This window comes from Platichthys flesus, chromosome 23 (genome assembly GCF_949316205.1).
Source record: "Platichthys flesus chromosome 23, fPlaFle2.1, whole genome shotgun sequence".
Classification (NCBI taxonomy): Eukaryota; Metazoa; Chordata; class Actinopteri; order Pleuronectiformes; family Pleuronectidae; genus Platichthys; species Platichthys flesus.
The window spans coordinates 5,655,742-5,678,988 of record NC_084967.1 but is presented as its reverse complement, the minus strand read 5'-3'; the positions used below and the strand labels follow the sequence as shown (position 1 = coordinate 5,678,988).

The following is a 23,247-nucleotide window of genomic DNA, read 5'->3' as shown; positions in this document are numbered from 1 at the left end:
AAATTTAATATTAAGAGATTTACTGATCACAATCTGAGTATTTGGTCCTTGTTTCACCGTAGGAAAGACCACATGACAAAGGAATCAATACTCAAATGTAATCATCCACTTTGTGTTTGTCCTTTCACTAGAAAGAATACACATTTCTGGATTCATTCCAGAAGATATTTATTAACTGTGGAAAGTCAATATCATCATCATGGATCATTGGATGCATCTAAAAGTCAAAAGAGGAAATGCATCAGCTGCGTAGCCATAGTTAACCAGTGATAACGCCCAGTCGGATATTATTTCAGCCTCCACCCTGAAGTCTGCATCAACATATTTGTGACATTCCTTAGTTAGACAGTGGATTGGCATGCATGACATGGCGGTGAAAGTAGGGAATAGTGACTCATGCATGAAGAGGTAAAACATCTCTGCATTCCTAACATACTGCATATCCCAAAGATAACGGCATGAATCAAGCCAAGAGAAGGAAATGAACCAAATATGGAAAAAGTAATGTATAGACTGGGTTACAGGATAAGGCCGCTAATATTCTCCATGTTTATTATCGTAACAAATCCTACAAAAATTAATGAAACCAAGAAAGAATTGCATCCTACAAACAAGTACTGTATGTATAGCTAAAGTATAGTCTTTTCTGAAAATGATTCACAACACAAATACTCTACAGCACTGAGTGACTTGTTCTTTCCTTACAAGGATCGTGGGAACTGTATTTTCTGATAGTGATCAGTCAATTTCAGGTCATATCACCCACTCCTTTGTTGACAATAAGAAAAGAGATGGAACGACACGTATCCTTTTAAAGGAGAATTTGTATTTTTCCATTGATAATTCCCCAGATGTGTAACTCTCTGTCATGTCCAGAGGACCATCAGCTACAGTGTATTCGCTCATTCATTTATATATGTAATCACTGTGAGCAGTTTACTCTTTCAACAGCTGTGATTTGTCACCAATGCTCAACTTCATACAGAGAGAAATCCATCTTGACAGTTTGAGCACATACAAGAGCATAGAATAAACCAGATGTCATTGAAGCTAAATACACATTGGTCAGCCACAACATTAAAAGCACTTTCTGGCAATGAATGTTGTGGCCGATTACTATAAATTAACCATACTCTGTTTTATGCTTTTAGCCATGCTAGCAGTGTTGCTCTAAGAGGGCTGATATCAGGTTTGGCGGTTGGTACATGCGTTTGTCAATTGCAGTGAAATCTTCATAGGGATTCATGGTCCCCAGAGGATGGATTCCACTGGTTTTGATAATCCCCTGAATTTAACTGGAGTGCCACGATGATTTTGACATTTGTGGCTACTCTTGTATAGATTATCAAATGGTCTTGAAATGGTCATATTGGCTTGTTTATCCCAAAAGACAAATGATGTTAACTTCGTGATCCCCTAAACCTTCCTCTAGTATCACTAGCTCCACTTGTGCAGTGAAGATAGGGGGATTGGGAATTTTTTTTTATAATAATAAACACTTTCCCTTCTTTGCCTCGCCACAAAGTTCTGCTCGCCGTGTTTCTGTGGGATCAGTCTGTCTTGTTGCAGCTGTCCTGGCCGGAGAGATTTGAGCACAATCAGATACACGAGGTCTGTGTTTCCGTCCAACAACGAGGTCACTATGTTTGAAAATCGTGGCTAGACCAATAACATTTTGGGCCACTGCATGCTCTACTTTAACTTTACCATCAAAAATGGGACAAGATGAAACGGAAGCCACTCTCCAGAATGATGCCGCTGTGTGTGTCACGATGACATAAACGTCAGGACCCTTTAGAAAGGATGTCACCAAACTAGGCCAACATACTGTAAACATAATGCAGCCGCAAAGTGCATTTGATCTGAAATAGTCCAATTATAGAAAAAGGATTATTTTGAGTCTGGACAGCCGCTGGGGGAGGAGACAACTGTATTGTGTACTGGAGTCCTTTATGGCCTGCGTGATTCTCGGTTGACAAAGGAGAACAGGGGACTGACTGAGAGGAAATACCTTTCATCCGACTGACAAGCTCCAAAAGAGTCACAGGAAGAGGAGAAATTTGAAAAGCTACAGCACCGCCGAGAGCTACGGTCACAGAGGGACAGCGTCCAGCCCTGACTCACCCACCATTCACAGGCCATTTAAGTTAAGTGGGACAGACAGGATAACCCCTGCTCTGCAGCTCTGGGCTTTGAGGACAACGGCTTTTGGAAGTTGTGTCACAGGAGGAAAACATCGATTGGATGTTTCCTCGTTGAAGAGAGTTTTGCGGTTGCGAGGAGGTCTCGTGGTTTGGCAGTGGATCTCTCTCTCAACTTCCCGGGTGGCTGCTTTGACAGACAGGAAACACCTGTAGGCCACTGAATGAAATACAGACTGTTAGTAACTAAACAGTGGTCAGTGGGCTTTTTAATGGGATTATGAGAAGAATAGAATACTAGAAAAAGGAGAATACCATGAAGTAGAAAATCTTTTGAAACACCACTGACACCTGATTAAGACAAAACCGAAACAGGAGCATTCAGAAATCATTTGTTTTGAGTAAATTGACATTATGTACCCTGCTTAATTCGGATATAAACGGACATTCTCATCTCAACCGAGTTGAAAAGGAAATTAAATCAAGTGGCGGAGCTTTCATTAATCATTCAGTCAGTCCAATCCACTGAACAGTTCGGCAGATGCTCACCCATTTTTTACTGTAGCATGTCTGTCACCGAATGTGGAGTCAAGACATCAGAGAGGGAAACACAAACATGGCCCTGACCCATGATCCTGCTCACGACGGGACTCCTCCTGCAATAAAATATGATGAACGGTCAGTAACTTCTTCGTCCGGCAGGCCAAATGCAACCACAGCGCTTGCTGCTCAGACGCAGGGTCCCCCGCTGTACTCTACTGTACACATTTGGTGCAAGAGCGGTCAGGAAACCCCACAAAATGACTATGTTGTATTACTGCATGAGACAATGAGACACCAGGCCTAACCATAAGCATGGGCACATGACAGCATGGAAATAGCTTTGACGAATTCCTTCAGGTTGAGAGAATGCCTAAACAGAGCCCGGTAACGAGCGCAGTGGAAAATGTCTGTTTGGTTTGGTCCTATAATGCTCCGGCAAAAATTCCTCTCAACGTCGGTCATCGTAGAATTTTTTACAATTTAAACAAAAGTAGAATAAGTTAAAAAAGGGAGAAGAAAACGATTTACATATGAAAATGACAAAATATGTTGTAAAGGTGAATGTGTCAGTAATAGAGCCAAGACATTTGAATACATATGCAGCCAAATATGCAAAGCACCTAAAGCCCCAGTACTTTAAATGTTTTATTGATGTATTAATGACCAATGTGTAATGTGAGAACTGTGTTTGCCCCATTAAATGCCTCAGACAGAGTTAATATGGAGCTCATAAGCCATTTTCAGACATGACCCTCGGGTAAAATCTGGAGAATTGGCTATTTACTTAAACATTTTTCATCTGTCGTGTGTTAGAAGCATCATCAACTGCCCCACACATCGACTTCCTCTAGAATTGGAAAAACTCTGTAGAAACTCTAGAGCATCTCACTGGGATGTTTGCGTTCACACAAACTGAAAGCAGCAATAGTAAAACTGGAACACATTCAGAAAACTGTAAATGGCCATTGTTTCCCTGAAACCTGGGCAGTGGAGGGAATATGTGTGTGGGAGAAGAAGAGAGAAAGTTAATGTAGGGAAGATGGTCGAGTGAGTCATCAGCAGGTCAGAGGTCAAGGGTGTTAACGGAGGGTCCACAGGATGTTGACGTCACACGCTGGTGGGTGGAGGGACTCTGGCAGGTTTAAATTTAGAGATTACGTCACACCATCAGGATACCCCTGTCTGTTTTTCCTCGATGTCTGTGGGCCAGACGTGCTGTAGTTTCATTCCGAAACCATTTCAGAGCTTTGTTATCTACCCATGATGTTTGGCAGGAAACGTAAGGCAATTAAGGAGGTACGGTTTTATGAGTGAGTCATCTAACCTTTGCATACAGAAGAGTTAAGAATAGTAAGTGTGTGGTAAGTGAAAAGTGCCACAGAAATGACTGTTGTTCATTTAACATTTCCACTAAAATGAGTTCTGTGGATTATTACCAGAAGGATTTCATGGATTTATTCTGTTAAAACCTCTTGATGGCTGACATGTCGCTGTGCTCAACCTGTTGATGCATTACATTGTAGTAGTGGGGGTTAGTGTGTGGAGGACTGTGCCTCTTGTACAATGGATCTTGATATTTTAAAGCCCTGCTCATATGTATTTTTTAGATTAACAAAGGTTCATATGTTATAAACAGTAATGTTAGCAACTATCTGGGAGCTTTTTATCATATAAAGCAGCAGATATCTCCCTCTGACAGAGGTCGAGACCAGACCAGAACGAAGCACATGTTTTAAGCAGTTACACACAAAGTCGATGCAAAGATGCAAATATATGCAAAGACAAGACATTTTCGCCATCTGCTTCAATCCTTCAAGTTTAAATATTTGAACTTGAGTAGAAAAAAAACGTTTGTGATGGAATATCGCAAACGCCAATCAGCATTGAGAAAGAGACTCACTCGAGACAGGTCCTGGTACCGAGCTGAGCAAGCAGGTCATCGAACAGATGCGGGTCCTGGATGAGACAGTGGAATTCTGTGAGCTATGCGCACCTCGGGATGGACCCACACAATGTCACTGGCTTCTCCAATATTTATTGCGATCGCATCTTTGTGTAGATTACATTTTCAACCAAAGATGTATTTTTTGTCCTTAGATTTTATTTCAAAGGCCCTGAAAAGGTCAAGGCAAATTTTTTTCTCTAGTTTTACATGGAAAAAAGTCTGAAAGGTAAATTTGTGGAACAAAAATATTGTATGTTCTTCTTTCTTATCCTTTTGATAATCTTGTGACCCCTTAGACATGTCTAGGGATCTCTCTCCAGTTAAGGAGCCACAGTTTTCGATCGCTTAAACTTTCTTTTGTTGACGTCATGTGTCTGTATTTGCTACGTGGTCGACAAAATAATAAGGAAAATACAGAAATCTCGACTGAGAGATCCCACATACTCCACCACTGTTTGTTTTGAGTTATGATAAAGTGTTGTGGGGAGAACTCCCTTTTAATGTTAGCCTTTTGGATGGCTCAGTATTTCTGTGGGTAGTGATGAACCTTCCCAGCAGCTGAGAGCAGAGGGTGTTGGTTTTGTTGAACATAGCTGACCAGGGTTTGCTGTACAAACCACAGCAAGTAGGAAATCATCCCACATGTTTTTTTATGGCTGGAATCCCCCATTAACCAGACAAGAGACTCTACACAAACATTTATGCTCAGTGTGGGGACCCAGTCGCATTATGCAATTATTTTTCTAGCTGGTAAGAAGTGCATAATGATGTTTAGATAGCTTACAATAACAGCGTCTTTGTTCAGGGGATCTTGTCCTGGTATCTGAGTCATAATGTATCACAAAAACTTGACTCTCTGTTCTGTTTGATTCGCCTGAATTTCATTTAGAAATAAATAACTGCTGAACGAATGCAGACCCAAGAAAGACTATACAAAAGATGCTTTCTTTTGAGTGACGGCTGTCCTCTGTGTGCTGTGATACAGAACTTATATCATGATTCATGTCCCTGAGGTGTGGAGCCCAACCTGAGGGTTGAGGCCCACAAAGGAAGCACAAGACAGTTTGAAGGGGTTGCAAGATTCATTCAGGACTAGGAAACAATGAAAATCAAAACTTTGCAACACAAAATTGCATTTATCTTACTTCACTTTTTCATTGATGCTTTTTATTGTTAAGGCAACAGTTGTTTGTTTCCTCATTCAAAATAGTTGATGTTACTGAAACATTCAAACTGTGGCTTGAGGTGATAAAAGGATGTTATTAAAGACCCTGTATCTTAAATTGACAAATTTCAAAAATATGTTGCTTAGTTGGGCCTAGGGCCAAGGATGAACTGATTCCAGGGATAGCATAACAGTGTAGCCATTTATAACGCACATGATGATTCATAACTCTTAAGCTGTGAAGAAAAAATCTGAATTGAATATTCTTCAAATATATAATTAACAAGAGATTTTCAATTGGATTTTTTGCATAAACAATATATCCATGAGTTTTGCTTGTTCAAATTCAATACAATTTCCATACTCACCAAATTCTTCTAGATTTGGACCATTTTGACACGTTTGTTTCAAGATATACAGCAAACTACCAATTTACTGCACTAGTAAGACAATACACTTGAATGAACCTAACTCTGTTAAGAGTTTGCACAATTCATCTTTGCACAAAGTCCAAAATAGTGTTCTCCAAAGACCAGCAGTCAGCCAATGAGCAGGATTATCACCACGTGCATTTGCCTGAAAAAACACATGAGGGATTATAAATTGCTATCAAACCATTTCTAAAGGATTGTACAGCCTGGTTGGTTTCAAGGTATTTTTTATAAATTGTGAAATGTTCTCGTGGCTGTTGTGTTGCTGCAGTCAACTGCAGCGTTCCAACCATTCCTGCTGCTTGCACAGCCAGTATAAATAAAGATTAGGTTTGCCACTTCCAGCTGTTCCTAAACATCTTCCTCCTTGATGTTCCTCCTCTCTCCTCCCAATGTACCGGGTCTTAATTGAAAACAGAGGCGGTGCTGACATTTGGGCTGAGCCGTGGTATTCACTGTGCAGAAGCCCGCCTTTCCTTCCACTGCTGTCAAAAAAGTTGCTGACTCCTTTGGCCTCTTGTATCCTTTCATTTACTGAGCCTTATAAGGAACACAGAGCAGGGAACATTTCTTAATACGTTGTGTCTTAATGTTTCCGTCACGTTTGACTTTTGAGTCAGTGCGACACGTCTCCTCCTTGGTCTCAAGCCTCGACCTTCTACTTTCAAAAATATTCATATTGTAAAATGAAAAATAAAATGAAACTTGGTGGGAGCATGGGTCATATGGGAACCTATTATATTTTTGTTGTTGATCCAGATCACGGGCAGAGCCAAAACATATTTTTCAACATTGTAACCGTTTTCCCAGGGAATAATTCATGGATCTTGGCGTATGGCACATTTAGAGAATTTATATGATTGAGTGTGTGAAACTTGATTCAGCTTGATTGAATTTAGGCGGACTGCTGGGCGTTGGTGGAGGTAGGAATGTGTGGATCCTTCTATGAAACTGTGGATCTGTGTGTGTGTTTCAAGTGGGGAATGATGGTGTTACAGGTTTTGAAGACCTTAAATTGCCTCACGTGACATCGCACTCTTATGCTCCACGTATGTTGAAAACCTCCAGTCAGGTAAATTGAGTTCACAGTCAGCATGTTTTTAAGGAAGCTTGAAACTAAGTTTAATAAATGAGTTGGGTAATGTTTTTTGGCAACGTTACATGAAACTGTGGCAAACCACAATCTAAACCCCAGTGTAATTTAACTCGAAGCAATACATCTGCTCCATTAAATCCAGACTAATAACACATATTTCATATCTGATGAACATGTTCGACATCCAGCTGCCTGTATTTTCTATGGAAACAGGATATTGGGGACGGAAACAATGCAGGACGGAATTATTCAAAAAAAGAGATAGTGTAGACATTTTCTTAGACATCACACAATCAGAGGGAACTATAATGTATGTGTGTGTGACCCTGACCTCTGACCTCCCTGCTTCTGCATGCGTGTTAAAAAATTAGAATTTCCCCTTCAACTTCCTCGGTAGTATTATAATAATAACTCGACCTTCTGCCTCTTTTATACAAATGTATCCGTGCAGGTTTCTCACAGATGCGGGTTCGGATCTATGATTTGTTTTGTCTGTATGACAAAGCCTGACTGAATGATTCCATAGGACAGAGAATCCAAAACTGCACGTCATTTGTTCTCAGCCCTTTTTCCGAGACCTAATACTGAAGGAGACTCTGGAAAATGGGAAAGAAACATTGCTTTTCCTTTTAGACTGAGAGGAATGTGGCACTGTGTTGATGGTTTTCACAGGACTGGCTCGCCTGAAGCTCGGCTGCCCTTTTCCTTCTGAAGCAGGAATGTAGGTTAGTGAATTGATTAGCGCTAATAAGGCCTGTCAAGGTCCCTATTACGGCACGGCCGCAGAGAAGCTGGACTGAAATAGCTCCTCTTTAGTACAGTCTGGACATGTACTTAACACAGACTTTCAGACAAACCTGTGTTTATGTGAAATGAACTGGACCGGACACAAGTAATGGCAGTGTTCTCTTATTAAACCATATAAGTTAAGCAGCTGTAATATTAACCACCTGGGAGATTACTGAGATATTACAAGTAATTCTCCCATGAGAGCACTTTCTGTTTGGATATTGTCGAAGAATGCATAAAGGGAGATTTGTAGGTGCTGTAAGGTGACACTGTGTGCTGCATACATGTAAATGATAAATCCGCGTTTGTTCAGCAGTCAACACTTGTGTGTGTGTGTGTGTGTGTTTGTCAAATTAGTGACACATTTGTGTGTGTCACATTTGAGCTCCCCATGATTAGGAGGATGTGGAAACAACTTTCTAGCGGGTAAATAACTAGACACAATTGGCGATAACTACATCCAATGAGAGCACAGGACAGGGTTAGGGCAAGTGTAATGTCTTTGTTACATTGTTTACATTTGATTTGATTAGTTAGAGTTTCATATTGTAATTTAGAGAGTGAACTAAATGTCATATGACATATGTCCGTCCTGTTGTCGTCAAATACGTGGGCTGGCTCCACCTGAAATCGATTGGTTGACACAAGTTCTGATGCGCTAAATGAATATCATGTCCTCTTTTTTCTTTTTCGAGAACAGTGTTTACACACTGATCGTGAGCCATCCCACCTCTTTTGGTCAGAGTTAGGTCACCTGTTTCAAACCTGTACCTCTGTACTATCTAAAAACTAGAGTTTCAATGACCTGCTGTAGATGGAAATACTGTTTATTAGCGACATATCATTTTATTTGGAAACTCTAAAGAATAATTAAATACAGCAATATATTATAGGATCATAACATTATTCACAGCTCACTTGTAGACTGAGTAAAACTTAAGTGTTTTATCTGTAGAGAAAACTAGATGCTGTAAATGTCCTCCTCTCCTGGTCAGTTAGCAAGCTGTGAGGAGAAAGCATGTGGCTTGTGACCACTAGAAGATGCCACCGGCCATCTCTGTCACCCACCCATCAACACCTCGTTGTGTCGGGAAGCGTTCCACCCTGGAAACTTCCATCCTCGGGAATAAGTTGTGTTTTCCAGACGTCTGTCTCACTCATGGAAATACACCAGGACGGAGTAATGGGAGCCAGATGAGCTGAAATTCCACAACAATAATTACCACGGCCAATTAGGCAGTTTTTACTGTGCACACTTTAACACAATGAGTATCTACTGTTAGTTGTTGTTGTGGGCGGATGTTAGTCCGAGAGGTTACCATGACAAGTCATAAATATCTATTATGGGGGCGTGTGGGGGAACTACTGCATGTGTCATGCTTGTGTCACTTTTGTGAACTTTCGTCTGAGGGTTAACAGTCTGGTCTGGTCGTGTCTTGTTCATTTTAAACTAATTTCCGTTTGTCTAATATACAAATAAGAATCCGCACAGCCACATTTGTGATTTTCTTATTTGAAAAATACTAGAGCCAAGACAAAATCAAGTTTAATTCCTACTGAATAAGGGATATCATATATTAAATATCCAAAAGAGAATGATTCCAGATTAGAGGAAGGTGGGATGTGTTTAAACTTTTAATACCAATAGATTGTTTGTCTATTTTCTTATTTGTTTCAAATCTACCAAAAACCAACTTGTTGAAACTACTCTTAATGATTTTACAACCTAATACTCTCCACACGTAACTCCTCCCTTCTTTGGATGGCTACCATTAGTGAGCTTCCCTTGTTTCCAGCCTTTAGGCCAATGCTAAGCTAATTGGTTCCTGTCTTAAGCCTCACATGTAGTGCACAGACATAAGGTAGCAATTGTGATGATCTTCTCATCGTACTCTTGTCTGGAAAATGAATATGATAATTAAAAAAAACCTGGATTATTGCACGTATGTGTGTACGGCTTGATAACTTTCAAAAGATCCACCCATCCATCTGTTCTAAACCATTTGGCAGGAAATGCGTACCTGTTTGTACACTGACTCATTCCTGGTACCATGTCACACTTCCCCTCCTGTCCACTATTTACTGAGCTGTAAATGTTCAGAGATTTGAAACACTGCTCCCCACATGTTAATGTGAAAAAAAATAGCTGACCTGCAGCTGATCTGCAGTCTGTCCTGAGCTGTTGTACCCATGGTCACAGTATAGAGTATGTCTATCAAGGGACTTTTGTACTAGTAAATCTTTATTCCCAGCTATATACTTTATACAACTCTGTAGTGAAAGGTAACATTCCTGCCTTCATTTGAAACCACTCAAACCTTCACACACAGACATTTAAATGCAGCTGCATCCATTCCACTCAGGTGTACGACTTCAGTCTGTGACTTAGCAGGGACGTGCATGATAAACATTACTGGTCTCCATGGGCTCACAATAATCCACAGGCAGGGTTTGATGTGGGCAGGCTGTCTATGGTCCCACTGTGGTTGGACTCTTGAAAAGGATTCTGGGTTGGGGTCCCCTGCCCTCGTCGTCTGCCCAAGCCATCGCGCCTCATGTCTTCTCCTTGATGTGGCAGATTCGGACGGCCATAATAAAAATCATAAATGCAGGATGGATGCACCATGTGTTTTGTTGGATGATGCATGTGGTCACTCAGAGAAGTTTAACTCCAACACTCAGTACACGTTTTCCTTGGATATAGTGTGGGACCCTTTTTTGCTTGGCTTTGTGTTGGATACTATAGTGGACTTTAACATTATGTTATTGTAATATATGAATTCAAAGTATGCATTAATACTGTTTATATAGTTCTGTATTATCATACTCCTTTAGGAGGAGATTATTTATCAGAAGTTCATTCTGTACTCTATTTTAGAAGTACACACTTCATATTATGACTATATTTAAGTCATTCATTTGATGTAGTAATTCAGTGTAAGGCAAAAGAAGTTAGTTTGATAACTATACCAACTTTAGATAAAGTGTTTGCAAGTTGCAACATGCCCCCAAGTAGCCAATTTCTACTTTTGGATATGTGTATATTAGTCAACAAATCTATTAGAAATGCTAATGAAATATAAAGTAAACGAGAGAGTCGGACTAGTTTATAAAGAAGTAGGGATGCCTTCGTTTTTGAGTGATTTTGTTTCATCAGTGAGTCTAAAGGACTGCACACTGTTGGGACCTCCAAATATTACACCAGTGGATTCAGTCCTGCTCTCACATTTGAAATTTCCAGAGTGGGCTGTGGAAACTTTAAGTCGACTGCAAACGCTTTCAGCATCGGAATGTCACGTTGAGGTGTTTTGAATTCAGGGACACGTGATTCACCTCAGACACTGACCTGAGCGACTGTCCTGCGTGACTCACTTCCAACAAGTGTTCATGGGCCGAAGGAGGGGAAGTCCGCGTGGGTGGATGGGCTTCCCTGAAGTATTTCCATCATGTGCCAGGCCTGGCCGTCTGGTACATTTGCCGTAAATGAAGTGGGCCTGTGTTACGAAATAAAACCTAGACTGGTGAAATCACCCACCATATAATTAGCTTTCTTAGCATGTGACTTCTTAACATCTTTACCACACTAGATGCCTTTTACAGATTTCTGCTGGGAACAAAAGGCCGAGTGGAACTTACGCAGCTGCAGTGAAACGGAAAGCTGAAGTTTTTAACTAGAAGTTCCACATCTGACGCCTCACAGGCTCTAATGGCCACTAAGATGGTTTTAGGGACAAAATATTGTTTTGTTAAACAATATCATAGAGAATATGAATTACTGTAAAATAAAGAATCTTCTAAAATGGGCTCTATGTCTCACAGTTCACAGTATTGACACAAAACGTTATTTTCAGCCTCTTTTTCCAATGATCAAAAAACCCTACAAAAGCACAAACATCGGATTTGAACTGAGAGCACCTCAGAAAGTCAAACTCCTCTACTGGCAATGGGAGTAAATTGCCTTTTTTAACAAGCTTTCCTGAATAAACAAAAATGAACACTGATTAAAACAACTGGAGCTAATTATGTAAAAATTAGGGCTCAGTCACAAAAGCCTTTAAAAAAATATTCTGGCAAAACGATTAACGCTGCAGTCACTCAGCAGCTACAGTTTCTTAACTAAGTTACTTTAACCCTTATTAACCCCGTTATCATAACAGAGCGGGCATTATCTCCATAGCTAACAAGCTTGTTAATCCAAAGCTTCCAGGTTCGTGAGCTCATAGAGGTAAAAACCACGGTACAGTCAAAATATTTGGATGTTTCTTAAATTTTTTCATGATAATGCAATATCACTGAAGATGACGGTGTATTTTTGTGGTCTGAGAGTCAATGGAGAAAACACCAGTGAGTGCATGTCTGCGTCTGATGGTCCTGTTTGGTCAGGGGCACAGGATGTGGTCAGGTCTCCCCGACATGTTTAGTGGCTGCCGTCATTGCCGTGCTGATGGGAATGGCTGGAAAGAACATGTCCAGACAGAGTGGGTGGCTGCAGCCCCTTCCTCTCTCTCTCTCTCTCTCTCTCTCTCCAGCCAGACAAACAGACAGCCACACTGTGTTATGGCTGGCCTCTCCTCAGATACTCGCTTAACCTCAGGCCTCTTATCAATCATCATGTGACGCACACAGGTAATTGCTGCAGAGGTTTGAAACTTGTGCCTGGCCTCATATCGCAATACTTTAAAAAGATTATAATACAAGGATTATGATGTTGTTTGGTTGTTGACTATTAAACCAACTTAATTGCAACTAATTTTATGGTTGAATTGGGCAATAATACTGTAAAATAGACATGAAGATGAGGAGCAGTATGCTGTAAGTCTCTGGAGATCTGCCACTTGCCCACTTTCCCTGATTGGTTTTCCAGCCTTGTTCAACTTGCATCACACTGAAATTCAGCTCTGTGCTTGTTAAAAAATAAACTAAACTGAATCGTTATAGCTGAGCAATGTCCATAAATCATATCAAACAGGGATCATTTTGTTAAGTCTTTAAAGTATTTAAAGTTAAACTTGTCGTACTTTGCATTTCAGTCACTTTGTAAATCACTTTTCACCTCTGGCCACAGAAGTTTACTTTTGTTGGTATCATTTGAGTTGTGCCATAGTTTAAGAATGCTGCACCTAAATTCATCAGCTCATGAACAGGCCAGATGGATATTTAGGACATTGCACAATAACTTTCTTGTTTCATGTGTCTTTGTTGTCCAATACTTACAGTTGTAATTTTCCTCCCTCAACTTAACGCCTCACACACGCGACTCTTGAAAATGGATTACGAAACCTTGATACAGTCTCAACTCCCGTCTGTGTTCTGGTACTTGTGAAGTGATAATGGAGACAATTAAACACACTTCATCTTGGCAGCGTGTCGGCCAGGCCTGCTCTGTTAGAACCTGTCAGCAGAGGCAGCGCTCACACCCTCAAGCAGCTCCATGTCTGTTTATGGCTCTGCACCAAACAAGCTGACAGCAACATTAGGATGTGTGGCCCTGTCAGTTTCAGCGAGGGCTTGGACGAACTGATCGCAGCTGTTTTGGCGTTCCACTTGCTCCTTCTTGCGGGACAGAACTTCTCCAGGCATGATCTGGCCTTGTGCCTGAGGCGGGAACATTTTCTGAGTCTGTATTTATCAAATTGTACGCTTCACCTAGAGGTGCAATGATCACTTATATCCTCGTACAAACTCATGCCTTTGTGAAATTGCAACAGGCACAAACACATTCTCAGTTAAAAACATTCCTGGAACCCAGAAATAGACATGCATGCAAGTTTGGATGATTGTGTTTAGTATCTATATTTAAAGTCAATAAGTCATCACAAATGTGTTGTTTATTATCAAGCATTATTGCTGTAAACCTGATTTAAAGGCCCCTTATGTAACCTGGCTTTGGTGCTGAAGAGCTATTTCCCTCTTGAGATTACATTCCACTGACAATCTAATCAGTAGATTTATCAAGGGGCGTCTGAGCCACAGGAGTTTGATGTGATCTGTTTCATCCTCTTCACTTCTACAAACTCTAAGAAATAGCCTGTTTGCGGTCAGTTGGGCTTGTCCCTCTGTGCTCTTCCACCCAGCTTCCGAGAACCTCGCTGTTTGGTTTAACAAACCCAACTTTCCTCCTATAGCAGCTCATGCCTCTCAAAGTGGGCAGCTTTACGTTCAGTGGTATATGGCACGGAGGCCGTTCCTTTACGAGGATACAGTTCAGGACACTTCATGTACACATCCAAATGAGCTGCAGAGGAAAGACATTTTTCCACTTTTGGTTGACGTGGTGCTTTACCGCATGTCGGTCTCACTGTATATTTAGAACACCATGTCACGTTCTGAATCTTCTTACTTAGTTGAACAAAATGTTCACATAAACACACTTTCTGATCCTCCCTGTCCTTAAAGCAAACTTACAGCCCATTTGATCCCTCATTGCAACAGTTTTATCTGAACAATGTATTCAATTTGAGATGTGAGAGGAATTGCATGTTGTGACAAACCTAAAGAGGACCTGAATGTGTAGCACCTCCACACAGCTTCATACAGATTCTCATTGCTGTAGTAATTCTGTGTCCATATGCGTGTCAGCTCCAAGTGTGTTAGTTCCTATAGCAACCTCTGTGATCTCCCATGTGTTGTGAAACTCCCTCTAGTATTTTTCAGTCTGGGATTTGTCCCCATGTACATGAAAAAAATTGAACTTTCGTGATTTCAGACAGATCGTATATATGTCCTACAATTCAAGGGTTTGACATTATTCATCGTCCAACGGTTTAATTGTACAATTTAATATAAACTGGTTCAATCACTGTTATTTTATGTGGTGTGTGATTAATGTTAAAAAATAAATACATTGAGTTGGATAAAAGTTGGAGAGTTAATTATTACAGTCATATACATCCATTTGTTAAATGTGTCAATATATATATTCATTATGATATAATCAACCAAATCAACTACCACTCCTAAACTAATACTGACCTCACTCACTGATCTGTCGCCTGGCAGTATTCTTCTAGTATTTATCCAGATGTGCACATCCCACAAAATGCACAAACAAGTGGTTTGGCAGGCAACATCCATAAAGGAAATGTATTTCTGTACATTGAACATTTGTGGGTGGAGTCCTTTTCAATAAACAGGATTTAGGACACAAAAACAAAATGATACACACAAGGCGTAATTCTCTCCTCTCTCTTTGGCCTCACTTGTAGACACAGGAGACAGTTGCCATAGTGAGTTGTGTTTACATTATATTCCTGATGCCTCGAAATTGCACAAAAAATATACAAATGGGATTTAAACTAAAACGTAACTAAACTGTTTATTTAACCTGCCACCTCCTTAATTGTGGCCCTGGAATTTCAGCTTTTCTCCTTTTGCAATCAGCGTAGCTCAGTTTGTATTGTTAGGAATGCTAGTTGGTTGCCAAGAAAGCAAATACAAACACCATCAGCCCCCCAGGTGTAGAGAGCTGAGGTTATCACACCAGCTAATAATATGACGTTGTCCTTCTCTGCAGGTTACAACGCCTTCCTTCCCTGTGGTGGTCAAGATGGGGCACGCCTACGCTGGCATGGGAAAGGTGAGTAAACGAATATACACAGACCATAGTCCTTAACAACAGGGTTTGGGGTGAGGATGCCTTCGTAATTGAATAAACTGCACATCTGTTTATCCTTTCATTCATATCATAAGCCTGGACGATGATGGAGAACGTCAAACCGACAGCGAAAAGGCATCTGCATTGCCTTTAACAAAAAGCTTTTGAAAACAAGTTCACAAATTCAGATTCCCAATGATGTCAGATCACTGCATCACACTTAAGCCGTATTGCCGCATGACCTACGGGTAAAATCCGCAGAATTGGCTACGGGGTTTACCCGTAGTTTGCCCTTCACACATGTACAACACAGTGGGCGGTTCGCTGCTCAGACGCTTTCACAACAGCATCGAATCCTCCGCATTATTCAGACGAAAGGTGGAGAAGCCGGGCGCAGCAGGCCGAGACAGGAAGTGACGTATTAACTCAGCTTCGTCGGTGTCTTCTCTCTGTATGAAGCTGTACCTTTTACTCTGAGTTATTTGTTTTCTTTTGGCTTTTTTCATTTTTGCATTTAAATTAGCATCATCAACCCCCCCCCCCCCCCCCCCCCCCACTGACTCGCGGTGAATCCAGCGGGGGATCTGCTGCTGTGTTCACACATCGACTTCTCATGGATTTTTACAGACTTTATATGAGGAGGCCAGGAGGATCCAGTCTGCAGAAACTATGGAGGGTCTCACTCTGACATTTGTGTTCGCACAGGCCATCTCCTCCTGAGAAAATGGAGGAGCTGCGGAGTCCAGTGCAAGTCTGAGAGCAGCATCAGATTAGTCTAGTTTCCAGTCATGCAAATCATGCCTTGACAAGTCTGAGGTTTAAAGAGGAGGCAAGAGACCAGAAAGAGCTGCTCTGTCCTAGTTCCTGCAGATCGGTGCTGTCTGTCTCTGATCTTTAAAATCAGTCATGATGGCCCAATCACAGCTATGATCAGTTGAGTGAGCAGTTTATTCTTGGGCTTTACTCTCACTGAGGTAACAAGACAGAGGAGCACACTGAAGGTTGAAGTCCACGGCAGCAGCAGTTTTACTGTTTCAAGCAATAGTCTGACCGACAAACAAATGCAGACAAACTAGCAACACTTTGCTGGATGGAAATAACTGTAGACTGATGATTACATAATGATTAATGAACGGTAGGGTTGGGTACCGAGATCCAGTTTCTATAAAGTCAATACCTACCGGACGTAATAACATTTATTTATCATGTGATTTTGTTATATGAATTGTTCAGAATTTTGCACTTATATTTTTATATTCAAATGAATTCCACTTAAAAATGTTCAATTTCAACTTACAATTTACCTTAGCAATAAAAAAGCTGATACCTTTTATCGTTTAAAAGGTATCGTTAAACTTATCCTTAAGAACCATAACACACCCAACCCTAATAAGCAGTGAACCCTTTTTTCTAAAATGAATTTCGATTTATTTGAGGACATGGTTACACAGTTAAAACAAGGTTAATCTGTTAAACACGTATTTCTTTGAGTCTCTTTCCCCCACCAGTCATTTGAATTCACAGGGTAAGTCACCTCCTATATGTCTCTTTACCCTCGTCTGCCTGGACGGGCTTGGTTTCCTGTTCGGGAGCCAGACATGCTATAGAATTTCCCATAAGACTGGAGGGGAACTTGGCTGACTCTTGTAGAGCAGGACCTCATTTAACCCCTGAGACCTCACAGAGCCCTGAGAACAGGAACAAATATGTGGGACTTGGGCCATTGCTGTTTTGTTTGTTTTTGACAGAGACCTGTAAAGCATCTGCAAGTGGAGCACAGACGGAGAATTAGCATGCCACATTAAGCAATACTACTAATTAGCAATACCACACGAACCAACCATAGATTAAAGTGGTTACATGTGGCACTTATGACCATTACTGCAAAACATTCATTTTGAGCCATTTGCGTGACAAGTGGGCAGATAAATGAGGAAACTGTGATATGCATGATTACATTTTGCACTGAATCAAATATGACGAATTTCTGAACAGGTAGAGGGCAGTGTTCTTCAAAAGCTAATTTCCTTTCAACAATTGTATTTCAAAAATGTATTTCTTCTTATATTCTGCTGGGGTTGTATGTGAGAACCCGAATATCAGAGTCACTTGCTCCACACAGTGTCTGACCCCTGGCCACATGTGCGTGTGAGCCCATGTGAGAATACAGCAGGAAAACATCCAGAGAATTCTCAGCAGGCAACAGGTTGTGTAATCTTCATTCTTCATCACCTGTAGTGACATGTTATACCTTATGTTAACTTAAGGGATAACAGTTTGTTTCGTTCACTTCCTTAGGTCATTAACAAAATCTAAAAACAACACTGGTGTAACGTTTTATTATTAATAGGACATAACAATTTTAGAATATTCATATCCTAATGGAAAATATGTATTATATAAATGAGGCCTCTCAATGGGTCTCTTTCATTTGACAGATATAACTGACATAACAGTAGCAGAAAGGTTTCCACCCGGTTTCATGACGTCTTTTGAGACCATTCAGGCTTTGTATTCTTTGCTGGTACGTCATTGAGTCTGGACACTGACCAGTGTGAAATGAGTTTTTCCACCAGAGGCAGTTCTTCATCTTCATGCCAGTGTTTCACCTTCTTTACCTTTTTACTTTCTGTTTGCATCACTACGGTTTGTTTAGTCACCCAGAGGAAATGCGTCACACTCTGGATGGGTTTGTAATGTGTAAAGGTTCTACCTCTGGAGCCATGATGGGAACTGAGTGTCACTTCTCTTCACTCAGTTAATGATGACAGTAAACAAGCAAAGTCCAGTCCAGTCCAAAGCCTCAATGTTTCCCTGAGTCTGTTAGCAACACTCAATATTAAAACAGCTCCATGAGTACACACCATCGAGTACATAGGTAGACACATCTACATGTTATTTATAAAGTCATACAATGATACACAAACATTTAAACAGAGTGCTCTTTGGTTCAAAATAACAACAAACTAAGACACTGTCAACAGAAATAACCCCTGTGGACAGTAAACACAACATTTAAGGGACACCATGTAACTTTCAAAACACTAAAACGTTTACATATGCAAAAAAGATCACACCACTTCAGTCCTCCTCCATGTTTCTCTTTCCTCTGAAGTCACATTTAATCACTCTGACGCCCATATTCTCTCCAATATAACGTCAGAGTGTGTACGTGAAAATAAATGTGTTTTAACTCCACTAAGAGGGTTATGTTGATTATGTTTTCACCCTAGTGTTGGGTGATTCTTCAGCAGGATTACACAAAAACTACCGACTACTATTTTACTTTATCGTCTTCAAAAAGTAAAGATATTTGCGAGTCTGCCTCCTGACCTCATTTGAGAGACTAATGGGTTCAGATTCATTAGAACAGCTTCATATGTGGGTAACAACAAGCATATTAATGTTATTACCCATCAAAGTGGCAACATTGTTTATTGGACCACAGGAACCAGCAAAGTAGCCCGCCCATCTTTTCAGCATTTAAAACTACTTTTTATGGTTTTTGGTCTCATTCTCTTGCTCAGTTTTTTTATTAGTTTTCCTAACGTCGGTTCTCTTGTTCGTTTTTTGTTGAGGGTTGCATCATATTTAAAAGCCCCTTGAGATTCTTTGTTCCACCCAAACAATTTGTTTTTCTTTTTCAGTGGTTATTTTGGGGGTTTTTTAATGTGTGAAAGTGCACTAAACCCAAAATCTCATAAACAGGACATGAACACTGTATTCACGGACCTCACAAATTGACACATGAAGATGAAAGTAGGGATTTGTGCTTTCCATCCCTCGTTTACAAAATCAGACATTGAGTCGTTCAGCAATGGTGCCATAACTTATTGAATATTAGCATTTAAGTCCAAGATTTTTCAGGATTAAGTACAGAGGATGTCGCACCTTGTTAACCCCAATATATAATTTGTGATTATGGGCTATATAAACCAAATTCGATTGAATTTGATCGATAGACGGCATCAAATTCAGGCTGCCTGAATGTTAGGTGTTGCCTGGGAACTGTAGGAGGCGGATATAAAATAAGCTGGGTCTCAATTCAGCAGCCGGATCCGGACTAGCCGTCGCCCTTTTAAAATGTGTACAGTTGAGTACTTACATTTAAAAAGATAAACTCCTGACGTTTACACCTTGCTTTTTGCCACCATTACCTCTTTGAGAAACAGTATGTCCCTAAGGGGAATGAATCGTGGGATACGATTGGCCGGGAGGGATCCACCCGGTGGAGCCTTCGTTGCTCAGGGCTATGGGGACACATTTGTTGGCTGCATTTGCAGGAGACTTCACATTGGGACAGCCTAGTCGTGCCACTATGCTTGGTCTACGGGAAGGATGCAGCCCTTGAATTGAGACACAGCTATAGAGTCACTTATTCCTATGTTACTATGACATATCTCATTGTTACTTCATTATGTAAAAGTTAAAGTATAAAGCACCATCGTGTTTGACGTAAAAGCCGTGTTTATCCTGATGCTACTGCGTCAGTTCCCCTCATTAGCTGGCACCCTAATCACTTAATAGAGGTGAAGTGATGTAGTTCAAAGCGGCCCCCGGCAATGTTTCCATCCAGGGAGCGTTCATTAGCCCGTCTGTGTACAAAGTGTTAAATTCCTGTGGGATTCTGAGCAGCCGCCGCCAGCTTTGACGACTCGCTTTGTAATTAGACGCTCACCAACAAGTGTTTTCTCCCTGGCAGATCAAAGTTGAAATCCAGCAGGACTTCCAGGACATCACCAGTGTGGTGGCTCTGGCCGGGACCTACGTCACCACCGAGCCCTATGTTCTGTCCAAATACGACATCCGCATCCAGAAGATCGGTAACAACTACAAGGCGTACATGTAAGACATATTCGCTTCGTACACTGGGTAGGGTTCAACCAGTTCACACGTGACTCATACCATTAAACAGCTGCCTGTTAAGCTGATGTATCTTAAATTGTTCTGGTGATTTTATCTCATTTGAGGCAACAGAAACTGACTCACTACATCCAAGAACCCATACATGTTGCATTTGTGGTAATTCCAAAAATAAAGAGGCTGGCATTTTCACATTCCCCAACTGTTCCCAGGCCATCAGATAGCACCAGCCCCAGAGAACTAAACTGTTACTGAGGGTAGCTGCTCATGCAGTGGTAGCGACTGTTACTTTCATCCAAGTAGTTGTCTATACAGAAGTCGACCACTATTGTTTTATAGGCGTCCCATTATATTTTAGATTTTAGGAGAAAATTTCAAATCACTATAGCCTCCTGATTTAGTGTAACTTCAATACAGGTGAGGTGACATTCACTCTTTTAAATCTACTTCACATATAAGTGCCGGGAAACTGTCTAGTCAGGGAAATGATGGACAAAGTGACTCTGACCTGGCACATTCACTTTGTGCAGGTGACATAGGTCATGCGTAACTATGATTGATACTGGACAGATAGTACCTAATTAAATGTGGCTAATGTGTATTCTGTGAGCCTTTCAATTCTCCTCTAAAACTGGTATTTCATTATATTTATACCATTTGCTCCTGAAGTGGATACCGCAACACCTTGGGGTTTTCTTGGTTCCATCGAATGTATTCCTCTACGTTTTTATAGTAATACAATAAAATGAGGTGTGTCATTACCCAGCTCATTGGTCAGGATAAAAACAGGAAAGGACGCATGTCAGAGCTGCCACACACAACCAGAGTAGTTGTGGCCCTCACACGTGAAATTTACACTAAGAAGCCTACATTTTAATATCATGTTTTTGAACATGAAGAAACAAGCTGTAAAGTGTGTAATTACTTTCATAAAAACATGAAAACACCAGTATGGTGAATGTGAGGTTTTTCGCTCTCTGTGTGGTCCTTCAGGGTGAGAGCAGCACTTATTTGGTAACACTCTCACTCAAATCCCTGTGCTCACACTCAAATATAACCTGCTTGTGCTTCCTGCCCTCCAGCTTCAGCTCCTCTCACACTCACTCTCAGATTCTTCTTCTGCTTTTTTGTACATCAACTCTGTCAAAATTTCCCAACCAATAGAATCATTACCTGGAAAATCATATTAGCCGCCACAATGTACGTAGATTGTTGTGTGTTGTTAAGAATATATGGAAATGTATGCAGTTTACAGCCATCAGCCAGCATCCATCTGTCAGTATCAACACAAATTGAGTTTGTAAAAAAGTTATGTTCAGTGATCAGCTTTTATTATGATGTCTGTATATATTTCACAGAGTGCTGCTTCATTTCCAGGCAGTTCTCAGGCCCACTCCCTCTTCAAACCCTCACACCCATCTGGAAGCTAGAGACCTTTTTCTGTAAACTTAGTCGAGCATATAGAGACAAAGAATATGAGTCATCGCCCTCTTAACTTTCAAGACTCTGCATCTAAGAAATGATTTGACCATAAAAAGGGAGTTGAACAATGCAGCCTTATCTCACCTCGTTTCCCCCGGTCTCACCATGAAAGGATTTGAAATGACTCTGACACACACTATGTAGGTGTGGATGGTCACTATGATCACTGATTGTTTCTCCCATGAGCTTTGTCACCCAGCCCGTTGTGAGTGACTAACTCTTGGTGGAGCGTTTCGTCATATCTGATGTTTCTGTTTGATCTGCAGGAGAACGTCCATTTCTGGCAACTGGAAGGCGAACACAGGGTCGGCCATGTTGGAACAGATCGCTATGACTGACCGGTGAGCAGTGACTCAGTGATGTGATGGGAATATGCAGACCTGTCTACTAATAATAACATTATTTAAGAAATTTATGAATTTTTTCTTTACTGTGGCCCTAATACTCTGTTATTCAATGCGGATGTCCTGCAAAAAATATTTTATTAGGTTTTATTAGAGTATTAAAACGTATTTGTATCTATGAGTCCTGTGAGGTCCAACCCCTCCTTCATGCTATCTCCACAGCATATTAGATTTAATGAGGCGCTTATCGGTTATTTGTGTCACTGTGTTCCAGATATCGCCTGTGGGTGGACTCCTGTGCTGAGATGTTTGGTGGCCTAGATATCTGTGCAGTGAAGGCTGTCCACGGAAAAGACGGCAACGACTATATCATCGAGGTCAGTCTCTTTTCACCATATCCCCCAACCTAAGTCTGAGGCCTGACGATGACGATTTAAAGAGGCAGCCTCCAGAAAGAGGGGGCTCCAAACTTGCTACGAGAATATCCTATGCACCCGGTGTGCAGTTCAAAAAACTTGAAATCTCCTCCAATTAAAGTCTTCATATCATGGTGAAAGTCAACGGGGAAGGGTGTAGCAGGACTTGATCATCAGAGCCTTGAGAGAATGATTCGTCTGTAGACCATACACAGGCAGCACGATGAAGACAACATTAGGAGATAGCAGACACAGCTGACTCACGGTGTCTGCTATCAACGCCTGTTTATTTCAGGCCTCTGGTTCAGTTTGACAATTCTATGTGTCTCTCCTACAGTGGATCTTGAGTTTAAAGCTGCACAACTCAGTCCTGTTTCATATTGACAGCTAATATAGTGAAACAATTTCACTGTTTTGGTTCAGTCATGGGACAGACAT

General features: G+C 40.9%; 1 protein-coding gene across 1 annotated transcript in view; it reads left to right on the top strand.

Moving 5' to 3' along the window:
- LOC133948905 (synapsin-3-like) overlaps nucleotides 1–23,247 on the top strand; it is a 94,751-nt gene that overhangs the window by 59,433 nt on the left and 12,071 nt on the right. The window contains exons 7-10 of the mRNA XM_062382984.1: nucleotides 15,624–15,686; nucleotides 20,407–20,549; nucleotides 22,316–22,390; nucleotides 22,668–22,770. Of these exons, the coding sequence (XP_062238968.1) occupies nucleotides 15,624–15,686; nucleotides 20,407–20,549; nucleotides 22,316–22,390; nucleotides 22,668–22,770 (384 nt within the window). The remainder of the gene's footprint in view (nucleotides 1–15,623; nucleotides 15,687–20,406; nucleotides 20,550–22,315; nucleotides 22,391–22,667; nucleotides 22,771–23,247) is intronic.